Here is a 19,245-nt window from a genome sequence, read left to right as displayed (position 1 = left end):
AAAGAAAGGAGGAGAGGAAGTAAGAAGCTAGGAGGAGAAAGAGGTAGGAGAGAAAGGGTTCAGAGGGTGGAGAAGGAAGGAGGAGAGAAAGTTTGAGAAAGTAGAAGGGAGATGGTGGTTGAATGAATAAAAAATGGAAGTTCAGACTTGGCAGATATTGATGGTGGTAAATTAGATTTAGATTGAAGTCAAAGCGAGATATTTATGGTGATTTCTTACTATGGTTTATATATGGATGCAATCATTTGATGTACAATGGAGAAAAATAAAAAAACAAAACATTAAAAAGAAAAAGAATTTAGTTTTTTGTACAGAATATGGGATAAATGGTATAATCAGTTGCAAAAAAATATGAAATAGATAATTTCAATACAACACATTGAGGTGACCTCAAAGAAACTAAGATGAAATATGTTTGGGTAGGATAGATTTCAGATAACAAAAATGACTTTAATCTTTTGTTATGGAAAACAAGCTATACTAATTTGAGTAAGAACGAATTGTTCAAATAAATTGTAATTAGCTTTGATATTTTACCTTTTACTATTAATTTAATGTACTAGTAACAATTAATAGAATAGTATAGTAGAATGAATTTGAAAGTAATTAAGCCAACAATATGAATTACTGCAAAGACATAGAAAGACATGAGCAAAAATAATTAAGTAAAGAGAGAACAAGGTTATCTCTCTTGTTTTTAATGTAATTTTCTTTGTTCTTTCTTTCTTTTTTCTTTCTCTTTCTTTCTTTCTCTCTCTCTTTTTTTCTTTCTCTGTCCCTTTCCCCCCTGTATTTGTTCTATTTGCATATAACTTCTTTTTGTTTTCTTGAATGTAATATAATGTATAGCTGTAAGTCAATCTATTTTTTTCAAAAATTAAAAAATAATAATAATTCAGGGTCTTTCTGTTTGGATTCGACTTCCAAGGGCTGAATTTGCAAGCCGCTCCTTGGAATGAAAATCCGAGTTTCTCAATCTGCAACTTCCACTGGGGAGCGGTAAGTAAGTCACGAGGGCTGGGGAATCCTAGCAGTTGCAGCCCATCCCTCCTGAAGCTGCAGAGTGGAGAAACTCTGCCTAACAAATCCCCGCCGGCCACGTCTCTTTTCCCCAGGGCTCTTCCGCCCCGCATTGGAGCGGCAGCCAAATGAAAACCGGAAGCGACGATCGCCAGCCGCTCCTCCCAACTCTACGAGCTTTTCTTAGGCCTCCGATAGGGTGGAGGGAAGGGGCACGCGTGCGTAGAGGTCGCCTCGTACCCGGAAGCATGCTGGGGCCTGTAGTTTTGACTCCGTTCCTCCCGTCCGAAGGAGCCGGTGCACGGAGGGAGCCATGGAGGGCGAGGGCGGCGCGTCGGTTCTCTGCCTCTTCGATGTGGACGGCACCCTGACCGCGCCTCGGCAGGTGGGATTAGGGGGAGAGAGCGAGCAGGAGGGGGCCTCTGAGCATGGGCAGAGTGCAACTGCCTGTGCGGTTTTTGCACAACTGCCTGTCAAATTAGATAGTGGCCCTCGCCTTACGACCGCAGTGGAGTCTAACATTGACGTTGCTAAGGGAGACGGTTGTTAAGTGAGTTTTGCCCCCGGTTGTTAAGTGAATCACCGTTAGACGTGTCTGGCAGCCCCATTGACCTTGCTTATCAGAAGTTTGCAAAAAGGGGATCCCCTGATTCCAAGACAATGCAACTGCCGTAAGTGCCGGTCACTTGCTGAGCATCTGAAGTTTGATCAAATTGCAGTGAAAAATTGTCATAAATCACTTTTTGGTGGTATAACTTTAAATGGTCATTAAATGAAATGTTGTAAGTCGAGGACTGCCTGTATTATTATTATTATTATTATTATTATTAGTTTTTATTTATTCTTTATTATTATTAATTATGGGGCTCTTGATCTGATGGAACGAACGCCTTTGGGATCTGGCCATTGTAAAACATTGTAAAAACATTGTATGGTTTTTAACTGTTGTTTTTAAATTGTTTTAGATTGTTTTTTAAGGGGTTTTAATATTACATTGTATATTTTATTCTTTGGTCATGAGCCGCCCAGAGTCCCTTGGGAGTTGGGTGGCATGCAAATCCGAATGAATGAATGAATGAATGAATGAATGAATGAATATCTGATTAATAGCTGAAAGCGCTCTCCCTCTTCTTCAGGTTTTAATCTTTATTACAGTTTTAATACATTTTTGCAACTGATCGTTGAGATATATATATATATTTATTAGCTTTGTATGCCGCCCCTCTCCAAAGACTCAGAATAAAGAGGAAACGGAATATTATATAACATGGAACAGGTTTTATGATTGGTTAAAAGACGGGGAATCAAAAATGAAATGTGTGATACTCTTATTATAATGAGAAACAAGTAAACCTGGATGGAAATGAATAAAGAGCATTTGAAGGAGCAACCTTTGATGGCTTCTTGTTTGGAGTTTATCCAAACTCAAGTTTGAGTTTGTTGAACATGCTATTTGTTCACTAGCACTTTGGTTTTTCGTGGGCAATTCTGATTCCGTCTTCCCTTTACTTTCATCACAGATCAAAGTTACCATTTTCAAAAGGAATTAATGATAAGGACAGTAATTGCAGTGTAATAAAAATGTAACAAAACTGTCTCTCAAGACTGTTCGGGAATGCTGTGAAACGAAATGTCTCCTACATCTTACTTTCGGGGGTGACTTATTTTGGGGAAAACAGGGTATGATATGAATTAGAAGAAACAGTCAAAGAAACTATGATTAGATGGGCACAAAATTTGAGTTATAATATTGAATTGGCAAGATGGAAAAAAATGTGGCAGACAAATTTAAAATTGACAATATCAATAGCATACAGAGAAAACTAATGCAAGATGTTTTACAGATGGCATCTCCTGCCACAACGTCTTGCAAAGATGTCTAAAAAATATCTCCTGTATGCTGGAAATGCCAGAAAGCATATGGTACAATTACCATCAATGGACATGTGAGAATGCTAAAAAAAAACCAGAGTAACATTAAAAAGATGATAGAAGATGTAACAAATATTGATTGGAAACTAGAAATTTTCTTGTTGGGAATCATGCGGGGAAATTACTCAAAAGGAATATACATATTTTAACAGATTGTTTATGTACAAAAATGGAAAAAACAATGAAATATCCAATGAAAATGAGATTATTAGGAAAATTCTTGAATGTGCTAAATTGGATAAGATGACCAAAGAATTGCAAAATAAAGAGGAAACGGAATATTATATAACATGGAACAGATTTTATGATTGGTTAAAAGATGGGGAATCAAAACATGAAATGTGTGATAAAGATATGTTTGTGTGTGTGTGTGTGTGTGTGTGTGTGTGTGTGTGTGTAACATATTTTTGCTAGTATAGTCTCAGGTTCAAATCCCAATAAGGGTATGGCTAGCTGATGAGAGCAAAATAGCTTGAAATAGATCTATACTAATCTCCCTTCCTTTTCATTATTAGCAAAAATATGTTACACATATAGCATATAGTTTGTCATTTATAAAAATTTAACTGCCTTGGATATGGCCCCTAGAGAGGCAGAAATATATACTGCTCAAAAAAAATAAAGGGAACACTCAAAGAACACATCCTAAATCTGAATGAATGAAATATCCTCATTGAATACTTTGTGCAATGTTGAATGTGTACAAAGCATGTGGAATTGATTGTCAATCAGTGTTGCTTTCTACGTGGACAGTTTGATTTCACAGAATTTTGATTTACTGGAAGTTATATTGTGTGATTTTTTTTTTTAAGCAGTATACAGTATAAAGAAACTGAAGATCGAAATGTAACATAAAAGCACTGTGAAGTGGTATATGTCTGCTATTGCTACTATGAATGAATGGTGTGGAAATAATAACAGGGGTCATGAAGAGAGCATGTGAGGGTTGCTGGAAATCCCTGTTTGACCTGATTGACACACACCAATTCCTCTTTTCTCAACCAATCCAGAAAATCACTTCCGAGATGGCAGATTTCCTACAAGCTTTGCGGCAGAAGGTGAAAGTCGGCGTGGTGGGAGGCTCAGACTTCGAAAAGATTCAGGAACAACTGGGGGAAGACGGTAAGAAGGCGGCGAGGTGGCAAAGTTGACTGAATCCTCATTAGGGGTTGAGCCACTGTCTTTGCCTTGTTCTGTGTCCAATCACACTTGGCCAATAAAGAATTCCATTCTATTCCGTTATTGCATTCACTTTCAAGGCCGCCTTGTTCAAATATTGTTTATAATAATAATAATAATAACAGAGTTGGAAGGGACCTTGGAGGTCTTCTAGTCCAACCTCCTGCATTTATGTTGAGTCCCATAGGATTGGGCAGCATAGAAGTCAAATTAAATTAAATTAATTAAATCAATTAAATTAATTGATTGATTGATTGGATTTGTATGCCGCCCCTCTCTGTGGACTCGGGGTGGCTCACAACAAAAATTAAATTAAATTGTCAGCAGAGCAGACGAGAACGTGACATCTGGCCACGGACAAGATAGACCATAAATTGAATTAAAAGTCCATTTTCAGGTTGGAAAAATCATGTGACTTGAAATCTCTCCAGAAGCTCTTCAGGCCCGTAGCTGACTGGTATCTCTGAATTTAGAGAGAATATCTTTTTGAGAAATAAAACTTGGATGAAAACAGCACAACTGCTGCTTAGATAAACCACTTTTGTGTTTCACCCAAAGTCACATTTTGGGGCTCATTACACAGGTCTGCAAAAATTTGTTGTGAGCCACCCCAAGTCTGCGGAGAGGGGCGGCATACAAATCTAATAAATTATTATTATTATTATTATTATTATTATTATTATTATTATTTATATTTTTTGTAATCATTGCAGTTGACTTTGTACTTTTCTGAATCATTTTTTTGTTCTGATTTCAAAAATGTATAGTTTTTCTGTAGCAGGTATAGTTTCCAAGGAGCAGCATCATTATTATTATTATAAGATATAGGAAATATACTGGCGACATTAAAAAAACAGTAATTACCACATACATTGAAAATGTAGCAATAATGTAATAACAAACATGTTTCTATATCAGAAACTTTATGTGATAGAGCAAAACTAAGCACATTTTTGGAATCAGCACATCAAACTCCAAAAAACAGACATATTACTTTTCCTGATTATTTTTTTGTGTTGACCAGTGTTATTATTTAATGCAAACTTCATTATAATGGTTTGCAACCAGCCAGAGAAAGAAACTGGCATTGTCAGCACAATATAGAGTCTTAAAAATGGTACTGGACCAGGCAGATGGGGGAGAGGAAAGTCAGGAAGAGGATGAGGGGGAGCAGCCTGAGAGCCCCGGAGGGGGGGGGCCTCTCCCCAGCCAGTAGCCTGGCCTCATTGGATGAGGAAGCACAGGCTATAATTGACATGAGACAGTGACGTGCAGCTCAGAGACGGGACCAATTAGAAAGGTATTGGCATCACTGAATTGGCAACAGCTGGGTTTGGGTGTGGTTCTCCTCAGCAGGGTTGAAAAGGCAGGCCAGCCCTTGCAGTCATGTGGAGCGTTATCAACTGGAAGTTCTGTGACCCTGCTTTGCTTCTCGGCGTCTCTGATCTTGGCTTGTGGCCTAGAAGACTGGAAGACTTGGGGGAGGCATATGTTTGTTATCTCCAGCGTTGTTTTTGACAGCAAGAATCCTGTTTTACTTCATGGCCTTCGTGAAACATCTTTGAAGTTTCAGCGTGTTCCTGTTTGTAAGGACATTTTCTGTTACCTGTGTTTGCTTTGAATTCCGTAAACTGCCTTTGATTTTTACCAGTGTGTCTGGATTCTCTTTTTGGGTTGGTGTTTGCCTCTGGAGGGACCCAGACAGAACACACACCAGGTCTCTGTGTAATATTTTGGCATTTCACAGACGCAGAGATTGTTAGTTGTTCTTGGGCATATTTACCCCACATCATCAGAAGAGAAGGATTTAGGGGGTCGTGATTTCTGACAGTCTCAAAATGGATGAACAGTGCGGTCAGACAGTAGGGAAAGCGAGTAGAATGCTTGGCTGCATGGCTAGAGGTATAACAAGCAGGAAGAGGGAGATTGTGATCCCACTGTATAGAGCACTGGTGAGACCACATTTGAAATAATACTGTGTTCACTTCTGGAGACCTCACCTATAAAAAGATATGGATAAAATTGAACGGGTCCAAAGATGGGCTACAAAAATGGTGGAAGGTCTTAAGCATAAAACGTATCAGGAAAGACTTAATGAACTCCATCTGTATAGCCTGGGGGACGGATGGGAAAGGGGGGACATGATTGAAACATTTAAATATGTTAAAGGGTTAAATAAGGTTCAGGAAGGAAGTGTTTTTAATAGGAAATTGAACACAAGAACAAGGAGGCACACTCTAAGGTTAGTTGGGAGAAAGATTAGAAGTAACATGAGAAAATATTATTTTACTGAAAGAGTAGTAGATGCTTGGAACAAACTTCCAGCAGACGTGGTTAGTCAAGCCACAGTAACTGAATTTAAACATGGCTGGAATAAACATATATCCATCCTAAGATAAAATACAAGAAAGGGCTGACTAGATGGACCATGAAGTCTTTTTCTGCCGTCAATCTTCTATGTTTCTATGTTTCTATCATATGTAATTGAATGTCATCAATTTACCCAATTGCTTTGAGGTGGCTACACATACGTTTAAAAAAAAATCAGTTGCTTTATGAATTCAGAGGAGGGAGTAAGAAAAGATGGTTTCTGTTAATTTCATTGAAATGTTTTTTGAACTAAATGATACAAATTAAAGCTCCTTTTGGTGTCCCCCCCCTTTTTTTTTGGAGGTTAGTGGTTGGAAAGTACGACTATGTTTTCCCAGAAAACGGACTGGTGTCATACAAAGATGGAAAACTTCTTAATAAGCAGGTAGGCCTGTAATCAGTGGTGTATGTGTGTGTGTTGCTGCCTGGATGGGACGGGGTAACGCAGTGGGGTAGCGAAAATAGAGCTCCACCCCAGAGCACCCAATTTGCACCGAAAGATGTTGAAAGAAAATGCAGGGCGTCTTCTTTGGGCAGCCTCTGCGTTCTTCCCGAAAGCATTAAAAAACCCCAAAGCCGGCAATTCTGTTACAAACAAAAGTGTCTATGAAAAGTATAAGAAGATAAGATCTGGAATTAATTCTATGTGATCTGGGTTTCTGCCTCTCCCTCCTTTCCGAACGACTATATTATCCTCTAAAACAGAGGTCTTCATTGCTGGCTGGAGAATTCTGGGAGTTGAAATTCACAAGTCCTAAAGTTGCCAAGTTTGGGGACCCCCTGCTCTAGAAAATAAGAATGAATAATGCTTGGAACCGAATGTTTTGCCAGAAACTTTGATTTTGTTTTGTAGTCTGTAAGAAAGAGGGTTAAGACTGTTATGTGGAATGGAGCATTTTGGGATGTTCACTTAGGCTGTGAAAGTAGCAAGGAACACTTTAGATTGCTGCCTTTGAGTAAGTGATTATTTTGTGAATGGCCATTTTAATCATGAAGGCAACTTTATGACAACACCTCAAAATGTGCTTCCAAAATCTTAAGGGAGAGGTTTTGGTCCTTTCACTGTTCTATGGCTGCTCACTTCTAGGATGGGGGTGAATTTGATGATCTGTTTGTTTTGAATCCATTGATATGGGTCTTGTTTTGAGGTTCTTGGAAAATCTTTAGTCAAGTCACATGATTGTCAAGCCACTCCCACCTGGTCACATGGCCGGCAAGACACTCCTACCTGGTCACATGGCCAGCAAGCCACAGAGAAGGCTCTTCCCCTAGGCCCCGCCAAGCGACATTGGCTGACGGGACCTGGAGAAGGCCAACTCTGTGGGACCTAATTTACCAAACTACTCAAAATTTCGGCTACCAGTTCTCCAGAACTGGTCAGAACCTGCTGAAACCCACCTCTGGTTTCACCCACCAAAAGAAATTCTTCCACCAGGGCAGAATTCACCTATGGAACTGCTGGCCTGAAGATGTGAGAACGGCTCATATATTTGTGGATTTAAAATCAATTAAGTCCCAGAGGACGAGTGGCTATAATATTGGGAACTTGAAGGAAAGGCTGCAGTGCAAAGAATATCCATTCGATTTTTCCAAGACGTTCTGGTCAGCCTTCAGTTCTTCCTCTCCAGAAGGCTCATCCTTGGTCTTTTCTTGGGTTCTTTCGGTTGCCCTTTCAGGTTGATTTAACATAATCTGACTTATCATAATTAGGTCAAGGCTTTTGGCCTTTATCTGACACTCTGGGTGCCTGTTTTGGTGTATTGGATACCCTCATTTGTCACTTAATTTGGCAGTAATAGTGAATGATAAAGATATACCATTCTTTTGTAAAAAAGAAAAGAAAAGGATGTTTAGCTGTGATAGCAATATCCCTTTGACTTATACACCACTTCATGGTGTATAAGTTTACAGAGTCAGTCAATTGCCCTCAACAATCTGGGTCCTCCCTTTACCCATCTTGGAAGGATGGAAGGCTGAGTCAAGAATTGAACTCTTGGCATTGGAGGGAGGGAGGGAGGGACGGAGGGACAGAAGGAAGGAAGATAGATAGCAATAGCACCAATATACCACTTTACAATGCTTCACAGCCCTCTCTAAGCGGTTTACAGCGTCAGCACATTGCCCCCAACAATCTTGGTCCTCATTTGACCCACCTCGGAAGGATGGAAGGCTGAGTCAACCTTGAGCCTGATGAGATTCGAACTGCCAAACTGCAGTCAGACGGCAGTCAGCAGAGGTAGCTTGCAGTACTGCACTCTAACCACTGCGCCACCACAGCTCACGATGAGAGACAAGATGGACCTTTGGCCAAATCATGGCTGCTGAACTTGTGTCAAAGTCACCCCTTGGGGACGCTCCCCATTTGATCCCAACCTGGTTGGTAAGAATCCCCCAGGTTCAGAAAGGAACCATCCTCCAAGCTTTGAGAAATAGAATCCAGAAAATATTTTGCTGGGGTCTGATTTCTTGAGAGTTGCTTCTGGAGTTTTGGGGACTCCATCGTGATTCTTCTTTGCTTCTCCTGATCAGAGCATCCAAGAGCATCTGGGCGAAGACCTTCTTCAGGATTTGATCAACTACTGCCTGAGCTACATTGCAAAAATTAAGCTCCCCAGGAAAAGGTAGGTGCATAAGTGCTTTCCTACACGCAGTGGTTCTCAACCTTTCTAATGCTGCAACCCTTTAATACAGTTCCTCATGTTGTGACCCTCAACCATAAGTCTAGCACTGATTCTATCAACAGAGTTTTAAGCTAATAGATGTACAAGAGATGAAGAATATAGTGGAGAATATAAGGAAAATCAAGAATACAAGGGCTAGAGAAATGAGAAGGGAAATATTACACAAGTGGTATTATACACCTGTACAACTTGCACATATTTTTAAGAATGTTAAGGCAGCCTGTGTTCATGCATATGTTTTGGGAGTGCTCGGTAGTACAGAAATTTTGGAAAGAGATGCAAGACGAAATTAATAAAATGTTAAATATAAAAGGGGGGATTACAAAGGAGATGGCAATATTAGTAACGAGGAGGGATATGGGTGATTTCAGAGAAATTAAAGAAGCAGCTATAGAAAGTGCCCAAGCGGTAATAAGAGAACGCTATAACATCAAACTGAAGTGTTTTGAACTCAGCATTCTTGGTCACTTGGTCACCGCGCCTGAAGAAGGATATAATGGAACTGGAAAAGATGCAAAAAAGGGCAACAGGTATGATCAAGGAAATGGAGCCCCTCCCTTATGAAACCAGGTTGAGACACCTTGGTCTCTTCAGCCTTGAAAGACGGCGTTTAAGGGTTGACTTGATCGAAGTGTATAAAATAATGCATGGGATAGAAAAGGGGGATAGAGAAAAAATATTTTCTCTATCACACAATACTAGGACAAGGGGGCCTTCCCTAAAGCTCATAGGTAAGAAAGGGAGGACAAATAAAGGGAAATATTTCTTCACCCAGAGTGTCCTTGGTTTATGGAATTCCCTTCCAGAAGAGGTTGTGACAGCTGTCAGCCTGGAGAGCTTCAAGGCAGGATTAGACAGATTCGTGGATGCCAAGAGTATCGGTGGTTATTGAAACGGATGTCCAAGTGTTGGACATCTATGTTGGTTGAGGCAGGCAGGGTTCCCTTGAGTACCATTTGTTGGGGGTCCAGGGAAAGGGAGGATAATTGGTGGGCCACCGGGTGACACAGAATGCTGGACTCGATGGGCTTTGGCCTGATTCAGCAGGGCTCTTCTTAGGTTCTTATGGGAAAGTCACAGTCTTTGCTTTTATTTCTTTTCCCAGAGGCACTTTCATTGAATTCCGAAATGGGATGCTGAACGTTTCTCCCGTCGGCAGAAGCTGTAGCCAAGCCGAACGGATGGAGTTTTTTGAGCTCGACAAGGCAGGTGATGGGGTCGGCTTTGATCCTTCCGGTTGGTGCTTTCTTAGTGATCTGGGGCAGGGCCTCCAACCTTTGGCAGCCTTTGACTGTTTCTGGCTCCAGATGCCACCAGATGTGTTGTGGCTCCTGCCAGCTATCTTAGACAGCAGCAAATCACCGAAAAGCATTTGCTCTTTTATGGTGCCATGCGCTTCCATCCACCGTTTATAAAAGAATACCATTCACTGAAAGACTTTGCCCTTGCGGCTCAGAAGAAGTGGACACTGAGGGACACATGCTCCTGAAATGCTCCTTTTATACAGACATTAGGAAAAAACATATTCTGCCACTACCACTACCTATAAAGCCCTACTTGGCATTGGACCAGAATACCTACGGGACCTCCTTCTGCCGCACGAATCCCGGCCAATTAGGTCCCACAATGTTGGCCTTCTCTGGGTCCTGTCGACTAAACAATGCCGTCTGGCAGGAACTAGGGGAAGAGCCTTTTCTGTGGCGGCCCCGGCCCTCTGGAATCAACTCCTCCCAGAGATTCGAATTGCCCCCACCCTCCTTGCCTTCCGCAAGATGTTAAAGACCCATTTATGCCGCCAGGCATTGGGGGACTAATCCTCCCCCCCATGTGATTGTGTAGAATTGAATGTTTTTTTAGTAATAATGGGTTTTTAAATTAGTTTTAATATTGGATTTGTATCATATTGTATTATTATTGCTGTTGTGAGCTGCTCCGAGTCCTCGGAGAGGGGTGACATACAAATCTAATAAATTATTATTATGATTATCATTATCATTATTATTATTAATTACAAGGTATCCAGTCCACTCAGACACTACCTACCTACAGTGGCTGCTTAAGGATAAACAGGCCACAATTACAGCACAGGTGGCCAGATTCTGTGCGGCAATAGTGGGGATTCATCACAAACGTGTCTTCTTCACTTTAGCGTTATATATATAGATATATATAACTGTGACTAGCCTTTAAGTGTCTAATCCACCATAGCTAATTTATACGTCAAATGTGGAAACCCTGTTTATTCCTTTCCCTAATAGTATTAAACTGACTATAGGCCTCACAGTTTATGGCTTGTAATTTTAGTAGTATTGACCATGTGTAATTGACACGACTGGATTTTTTCATGGATTTTATCTGTTATTTACTATTTTATCTAGCATTCTTTTCTTGTATATTTGCTGAGTGTTCTTGTTTGCTTTGGTCTTTGGTCTATAATAAAATTGAATTGAACTTTAAAACTTGTGGACTTCAATTCCTGGCTGAGGAATTCTGGGAGTTGAAGTCCACAAGCCTGGCCACCAGGCTATTTAAAAAATAATCTTTTTCCTCCCTAAACTGATGAATTTTCTTTTTTATTATTTCTTGAACAGAGGGAACAGATCCGGGACAGATTTGTTGCTGATTTACGACGTGACTTTGCAGGAAAAGGCCTTACGTTTTCCATAGGTACCGCTTTTTAAAAGAACGGAAATAGCTGCACACAGAAAACATCATAATTGCCTGAATATGCCGAAAATCACATTAAGAGAGGACTTTCTTCTGTTCTATGCTAGCCTAGTTGATGGTCCGTTTCCAGAGGAGAAAGCTCTGTTGGGATTTCCCAGTCAGTGTGAAGAGAACGAGGGGCCCTCTCTGCAAAGCTATAGAATAGAATAGAATAGAATAGAATAGAATTCTTTATTGGCCAAGTATGATTGGACACACAAGGAATTTGTCTCAGGGTACATAAAAGAAAAAATACATTTGTCAAGAATCACGAGGTACAATACTTAATGATTGTCATAGGGGTCAAATAAGCAATGAAGAAATAATATTAATAAAAATCTTAAGGATACAAGCAACAAGTTACAGTCATACCGTCCTAAGTGGGAGGAAAAGGGGGATAGGAATGATGGGGAAAAACTAGTAGAAATAGAAGTGCAAACTTAGTAAAAAGTTTGACAGTGTTGAGGGAATTATTTGTTCAGCAGAGTGATGGCATTTTGGGGGGAAACTGTTCTTGTGCCTAGTTGTCCTGATGTGCAGTGCTCTATAGCATCATTTTGAGGGTAGGAGTTGAAACAATTTGTGTCCAGGATGCAAGAGGTCAGCAAATATTTTCCCCGCCCTCTTTTTGACTCATGCAGTATACAGGTCCTCAATGGAAGACAGGTTGGCAGCCATTGTTTTTTCTGCAATTCTGATTCTCCTCTGAAGTCTGTGTCGGTCCTGTTGAGTTGCAGAACCGAACCAGACAGTTATAGAGGTGCAGATGACAGACTCAATGATTCCTCTGTAGATTTTTGCTGGTTTTCCCCAATTTGCTGTTTTCCCGGGGGGGGGGCGCTCTTTGTTCCATTCGAAGCTCCTCTTTTGCTCCAATCAACTCCATCACTTCTGCTGCTCAGCCCACTGATCCTCTTCTCTCTTTGATCTCTGCAGGAGGGCAGATCAGCTTTGATGTCTTCCCCAACGGTTGGGACAAACGGTACTGCTTGGACATTGTTGCCCAGGACAACTTCCAAAAGATCTATTTCTTTGGAGACAAGACCATGCCGGTGAGTAGACGGCCCAAAGAAGATGCTCCAGTTGCAGCTACCGTGTTTTCCCCAAAATAAGACCTCCCCTGAAAATACTCTCTCCTCTGGTTAAGGTTAGGGAGACAGTTTTGGTTTCCATCCATTGTTCTTTGTCCGGCCTTTGGGTGCTTTGGAAAACAGCCCGATCCCTTTCTCCTCTCTGTGGCAGACCCTCAAATATTGGAAGACTGCTATCCTGTCTCCCCTGGTCCTTCTCTTCACAAACTAGCCAGGCCCAGTTCCTGCAACCGTTCGTCACATGTTTTATTCTCCAGTCTCCTCATCTTTTTGGTTGTTCTTCTCTGCACTCTTTGTAGAGTCTTTTTAGCTGGGTGTCCAGCAAACCTGGGAAACCAGGGAATTATCAGGGAAATTGGCAGTTCGGGAAATATCAGGGAATTATCAGGGAATTTGTGAAAAAAACCCTGAATAAATCGGGGGCGGGGGAAAAACAAAGTATTAAAATGTTTAAAAGTCAGGGAAAATCATGTTAAAAAAACAATGGATCGCACTGCCTGGCAGAGTCAAGCAAAAATGAGCATAACTGTGGCGCCTTCTGCTGCACGAATCCCAGTGACCAGTTAGGTCCCACAGAGTGAGTCTTCTCCGGGTCCCGTCAACTAAACAATGCCGCTTGGCGGGACCCAGGGAAGAGCCTTCTCTGTGGCGGCCCCGGCCCTCTGGAACCAACCCCCCCAGAGATTAGAATTGCCCCCACCCTCCTTGCCTTTCGTAAGCTTCTTAAAACCCACCTCTGCCGCCAGGCATGGGGGAAATGAGATCCTCTTTCCCCCTAGGCCTTTACAATTTTATGCATGGTATGTATGTATGTATGTTTGGTTTTTATATTAATGGGTTTTTAATTGTTTTTAGTATTAGATTATTATTGTACACTGTTTTATGATTGCTGTTAGCCATCCCGAGTCTTCGGAGAGGGGCGGCATATAAATCCAATCAATCAATCAATCAATAAAAAAGAAATAATAAGAAAGAAAGAAAGAATAAAGAAAGAAAGAAACAAACAAACAAACAAACAAACAAACAACCTGCTTTCTTAGCTACCAATATTTCTCCTTGGTTGAGCCATTTGGTATGACGTCATCTACAACCGTGCCTTCACTAGATTGCAAGTTCCAGGGAAATGTCAGGGAAATATCAGGGAATTTCAAAATGCTTGGACACCCTGTTTTCGAGAAGAGAATTTCTGGCAGGAATAATTTTTTTGAGCTACTTGTTCAAGGGCAGCCAGGAGGTGCGTTTGAAGAGCAAAGTTAGCCAAGATATTTTTTCTTCTTCTTCTTTTCATTCCTTGACATCGATTTCTTCTTTCTCTTGGTCTCCTTTGCAGGGTGGAAACGACTACGAAATTTACACAGACCCCAGAACCCTCGGACACAGCGTCTCTTCGCCCGAGCAGACAAAGGAGATATGCGAAGCTTTGTTCTTCAAATAGATCACGGGCTGCTTTTTGCACTGAAGGGGTTCAGGACCATGATTGGAATCTAAATCCTGAAAATTGGGGAGGGGGAAACGGTTGGGGTAACATCCGAAGTGGGGAGTTGGAGGGGAGGGAAGGAGCTCCAACTATCCCATCCATCCGCTTGGCTGTTCTGAGCTCACCTATTGCACTACGCCACGCTTTCTTCCCCCATTCTGGAGGGGACGAGCGGCATTGGCTTCGTCCTGTGAAGTGAGCTCTAATCCGGGGTTCACACACTTGGTTCCCCTGAATAAAATGGCCAGTTTGATGGCTTAGTGTGGTTTGTGGGTCAGTTCCGTCTCGAGAAAGAAACGGCCATTTTCCAAATGGAAAGCAAGAGGAGGGGAGGTCTTCAGAGTGAATCTTGTTTGAGAGACTCCCAATGTCAGCGTTCCAATTAACATCTAGATTTAAATCAGAGTCCAAGGCAAATTTATTCCTAGAGCCATCTTGGTACATCAGTGGAAACCGGAATCTGATTTCCCCAGGGTTTCTACTTCCAGTTTAAAGTTCATTTCCCCTGTCTCACACTCACACTCGTCTTCGATCACTGGTTCCGTACACTCCCATCTTCTTCCGACCAGGTGCTGGACAAAGGATGACCTTGAAACTGTAAAAGGAATTTATTTTGTCTATCTGTACTTCCTCGTGCAACCGGCCCTCCCAACTCCCCACAGCAAGAAACATTCCAAAAAGAATATAGCATAATGTGGCAGGCCAAGACCTCCAAGCATTCTGGCTTCGACCTGACCCCTAATTTTGGGAGACGAGTCCTAACCTTGGAGACCCATTCTTGGCCTAGATGCTCCTGCTGGATTTACTCTGTCTCCCGACGCCCCTCTCTGATGCCCCTTGTATGTACCCCCCCCCCCCAACAATTTGTGGGAACAGCTCATAAGATTTGCATGGCTTCACATGTACCAAGATATTTCAGAAGCCACATGTGGGGTAAGTAACTACTCCACTGGCCAAAAAACACGCAATTCAGGCTGTCTTCTTAGTGCTGAGTAATTCTTAACGGTTGGATCGTGACTCAGTTTTCTCTGCTACAGAACAAGGACATTCTTGTACCAATGACGTTTGAATGTCTGCTGAAGGAAGCTGGCTGACCCTATGTGTATGCCGTCCATTCTCACGCCATGCCTGAAATCTGGCCCTTCTCACTGTTTGTAGAGCCCCTTTTTTTGGAAAGGTCAGGGCAAAACATCTGGAGAAGGTCACTGGGAAGCTGGGTGGATAGATGTGCTGACTTTTCCCTGATAAAACTTTGTTTCTTCTTGAATCTGGGACAGAGTTTGGTGCTTTCCTTTTAACTTTGGAATTTAATGCACCGGAGAAAGGCTGAAGGGTTTTTATGCCTCAAAAATCAGCCCAATTGATCTACAATGGTTTCTGGAATCTGTACTGTACTGTATTTCTGGATGAATCTGGATCCTCTCTGATTAAAATCTCTGTGAATCATTTGCATTTGCTGTCCAGTGTTTGATCTCTTTCCACCCTTGAATCCAGAAACAGCTATTGCCGCTTCTGAGGTTTTGAGACGACTGAAACTATCAGGATCCTCAAAAACTCTTGAAACTGATTTTAAAAATTATGACCAATATTATTTGGCCTTTTGAGAGGTTTGAAGTCTGCCTTTTAATCCAGCTGGAAAGAGATAAACTTTTTATGCAAAGCTGGCTTTAAAATTAAGACCCTACTTAATTAACCCAACTGACCTTTTGAAAAGAGGAGAATAAAATTTATCACACTCATTGATGGTCACTGAATAAACCATGGGAAAATGGATTTGTTCCCTTATTCATTCGGAGCAAACCAGGTTTTGGTTTGTTCAAACTTCTGTAATATCGGTTTGGTTCAGGATCACAAGGGAAACTAAATTGGTACTCCTTCCTGCCAAGCCCAAAAAGATTTGCTTTATGCATGATGGAAAAGCCCATTTGAAAAAAAAAAAGTATGTGGCTACCTTTGAAAAGTGTTTGGAAACTTCAGATCGTGCAGAATGTGGCCGCGCGAGCTATCATAGGCCTCCCTAGGTACACCCGTTCGGTCAACACTCGGCGGCTTGCATTGGCTGCCGATCAATTTCTGTTCACAATTCAAAGTGTTGTAATGACCTATAAAACCTACATGGCACCGGACCAGAATACCTATGGGACCATCTTCTGCTGCACGAATCCCAGCGGCCGATTAGGTCCCACAGAGTTGGCCTTCTCCGGATCCCATCGACTAAACAATGTCGTCTGGCGGGACCCAGGGGAAGAGCCTTCTCTGTGGCGGCCCCGGCCCTCTGGAATCAACTCCTCCCTGAGATTTGAATTGCCCCGACCCTCCTTGCCTTCCGTAAGATATTGAAGACCCATCTATACCCGCCAAGCATGGGGGGATTGACTTCTCCCCTTACCTTTCCTGACTCAACATATGAGATTGGTATGATTGTTTTAGAATTGTTAGTTTTTTATAATAATGGGATTTTTAATATAGTTTATATTGGATTTTATTGTATCTATTGTTGTTGTGAGCCGCTCCGAGTCCTTGGAGAGGGGCGGCATACAAATCTAATTATTATTATTATTATTATTAATAATAATAATAATAATAATAATAATAGGAAAAATCATTAATTTTGCACCATTTGTGCTGTCATCATTTTCATATTTTTAGGCAGTCTCTATATCTTTCTACAGAATACAAACATGATTGTATTAGAAATTATTTAGAATAGGGGGATGTGAGTTCCTTCTAGTTCGGACCAGTCTATGGAACCGGTAGTAAATTGGAGGCCTGGGTTGCTAGAACCAGCAACGACCCAGACCTGCCATGTCCCCAAACCGGCTCTCCCGCTACCATCTGGGTTTTTGTTTCTGCGCATGTACAGAAGCTGTGTTTTTAGCACTGTGCATGTGCACGCCCATGCAGCATATCAGGAAGCGATCCGGCAGTAAGGAAAATTAGAACCCAACCCTGGTTATAGGTGTCTCCAATCTTGAGCTGTAGATCGGTACGGGTCCATGGCTTGTTAGGAACCATTCCCTCCCACCCATCCCGGTTTGTAGAAAAATCTGCCTAAAAACAGGTCCCTGATGCCGAAAAATTTAGGAAGTATTGATTTAGAGCCACATCCAGATTTTATCAATTTAAAATTGCAGTTTTAGGATCGTTGCATCCTGCGGCACATTTATGCCTCAAGAAGCACATACCGTACGCATGATTTACTGTAATTGTAGCTCTTTAATTAAGATACAGGGATGCCTGGTAAACCTGTAACTTCACTTTTCAATGTTCACTTCAAATACACTGCTCCAAAAAATAAAGGGAACACTCAAAGAACACATCCTAGGTCTGAATGAATGAAACATTCTCATTGAATACTTTGTTCTGTACAAAGTTGAATGTGCTGACAACATGTGAAATTTATTGTCAATCAGTGTTGCTTCCTAAGTGGAACAGTTTGATTTCATAGAAGTTGGATTTACTTGGAGTTATATCGTGTTGTTTAAGTGTTCCCTTTATTTTTTTTTAGCAGTATACTTAACTGTTGTAGGAGAAAAGCCACGGTAGTAGCAAAAGCCAGGAATCGCATCACCTGTAACCTATCTTGTTCTCAACTTCAACTCCCAGAATTTTGGCAGAATTTGAAGTTCACCGTCTTAAAGATGTTCAAGGTTGAGAAACACAGTTTTAAACAAACACACTTTATCAAAAAGCTAACAATTGTTGAACTCCAATACACATGAGCATTTTTTAACGTAGATATGAAAACGGCCTATTTCCCATCTTTGTGATTCCTTGAAGACAATTCCTTACCAAAAGAGTAGAGATTGGGGACTGAGTGGAGTGGGCTTTCCATTTCCAATCAGACCAGTGGTTCTCAACCCCTTAATACAGTTCGTGTTGTGGTGAACCCAACCATAAGTCTAGCGCCAATTCTCCCAACAGAATTTAAAACTGGTTGGCAGGAAAGTCAGAGGGACCCACCCACTGTAACCCCGATTGGTTGGATTGTAAAAATATTTTCCAAGGTGCCAGAATAGAAGTTTTAGTACCTAACACCATGGGAAATTTGTCTTTTCCCATGGTCTTAAGCAACCCCTGTGAAATGGTCATTTGACCCCCAAAGGGGTCCAGGCCCCCAGATTGAGAACTGTTGAATTAGACAAAGCAGAGGAATGTAGCAATTCAGGAAGGGAGCGGACTTCAATAGAAGCCCAGAAATACCATAACTAATATATTTTAGCTTTGCATAAAGTGGGAAGATGTGAGCTTCCACAGCTGTTTTCTTAAAGCCAGCCAGCAACTCTGTGAAATGTATTTCCTGTCAATTAAAGGAAGGGAAAGGCAAATGAGGAATACATAGCACAGGGTTACCAGGAAATATGGAATTGTTCTTCCACTAATTAATCCCTGAAGTTGCAGAGATGTTAAAGAGGACTTTAAAAAAAACAAGATAAAGAAAAATATATCCAATTCGCCTTTTGAAAAAGTAGCAGAGTACAAACTATAGGACACAGGGCAAGAAATCTACCAATCTATATAAAACAATAAGGATGTGCAGCTATGAAATGTTTGGTAAAGACAGGTTACATATACATGTATATGACATTCTATACAATGGAGAATAGGCGTTGATTGCTTACCTGAACGCCTCTTCTCGTACGGTGAGCGGGTACAGCAGTCACATGGGTTGCTCATGTCCAATCCGGTGGAACTGAGCCTAGTGTTAAAAAAGCTTGCCGGATCCGCCCCTTCCCCAGAATTCGCGAATCCATAGACTAGGCTCAGCTGTGAAGCTCTGTAGTGTTCA

The 19,245-nt window shown here is 41.4% G+C and overlaps 1 protein-coding gene across 1 annotated transcript; it reads left to right on the top strand.

Moving 5' to 3' along the window:
- The first annotated feature begins 1,255 nt into the window (after nt 1-1,255).
- Nucleotides 1,256-15,908, top strand: PMM2 (phosphomannomutase 2). The gene is made up of 8 exons (XM_070760843.1): nt 1,256-1,405; nt 3,963-4,074; nt 6,810-6,886; nt 9,031-9,122; nt 10,288-10,387; nt 11,774-11,849; nt 12,825-12,940; nt 14,310-15,908. The coding sequence occupies exons 1-8, from the start codon at nt 1,334-1,336 to the stop codon at nt 14,412-14,414; spliced, it is 750 nt and encodes a 249-aa protein (XP_070616944.1). The 5' UTR covers nt 1,256-1,333; the 3' UTR covers nt 14,415-15,908.
- Nucleotides 15,909-19,245: the final 3,337 nt, after the last annotated feature.

This window comes from Erythrolamprus reginae, chromosome 9 (genome assembly GCF_031021105.1).
Source record: "Erythrolamprus reginae isolate rEryReg1 chromosome 9, rEryReg1.hap1, whole genome shotgun sequence".
Taxonomy (NCBI): domain Eukaryota; kingdom Metazoa; phylum Chordata; class Lepidosauria; order Squamata; family Dipsadidae; genus Erythrolamprus; species Erythrolamprus reginae.
The sequence above is the reverse complement of the archived record's forward strand: the minus strand, read 5'-3'. Positions and strand labels throughout refer to the sequence as shown.

Bases quoted from the DNA above. Each gene is read 5' to 3' on its own strand.
- PMM2 (XM_070760843.1), top strand. From the start codon at position 1,334: ATGGAGGGCGAGGGCGGCGCGTCGGTTCTCTGCCTCTTCGATGTGGAC. The intron at 10,388-11,773 runs GCAGGTGATGGG...TTTCTTGAACAG, and splicing joins AGTTTTTTGAGCTCGACAAG to AGGGAACAGATCCGGGACAG. The intron at 11,850-12,824 runs GTACCGCTTTTT...TGATCTCTGCAG, and splicing joins AGGCCTTACGTTTTCCATAG to GAGGGCAGATCAGCTTTGAT.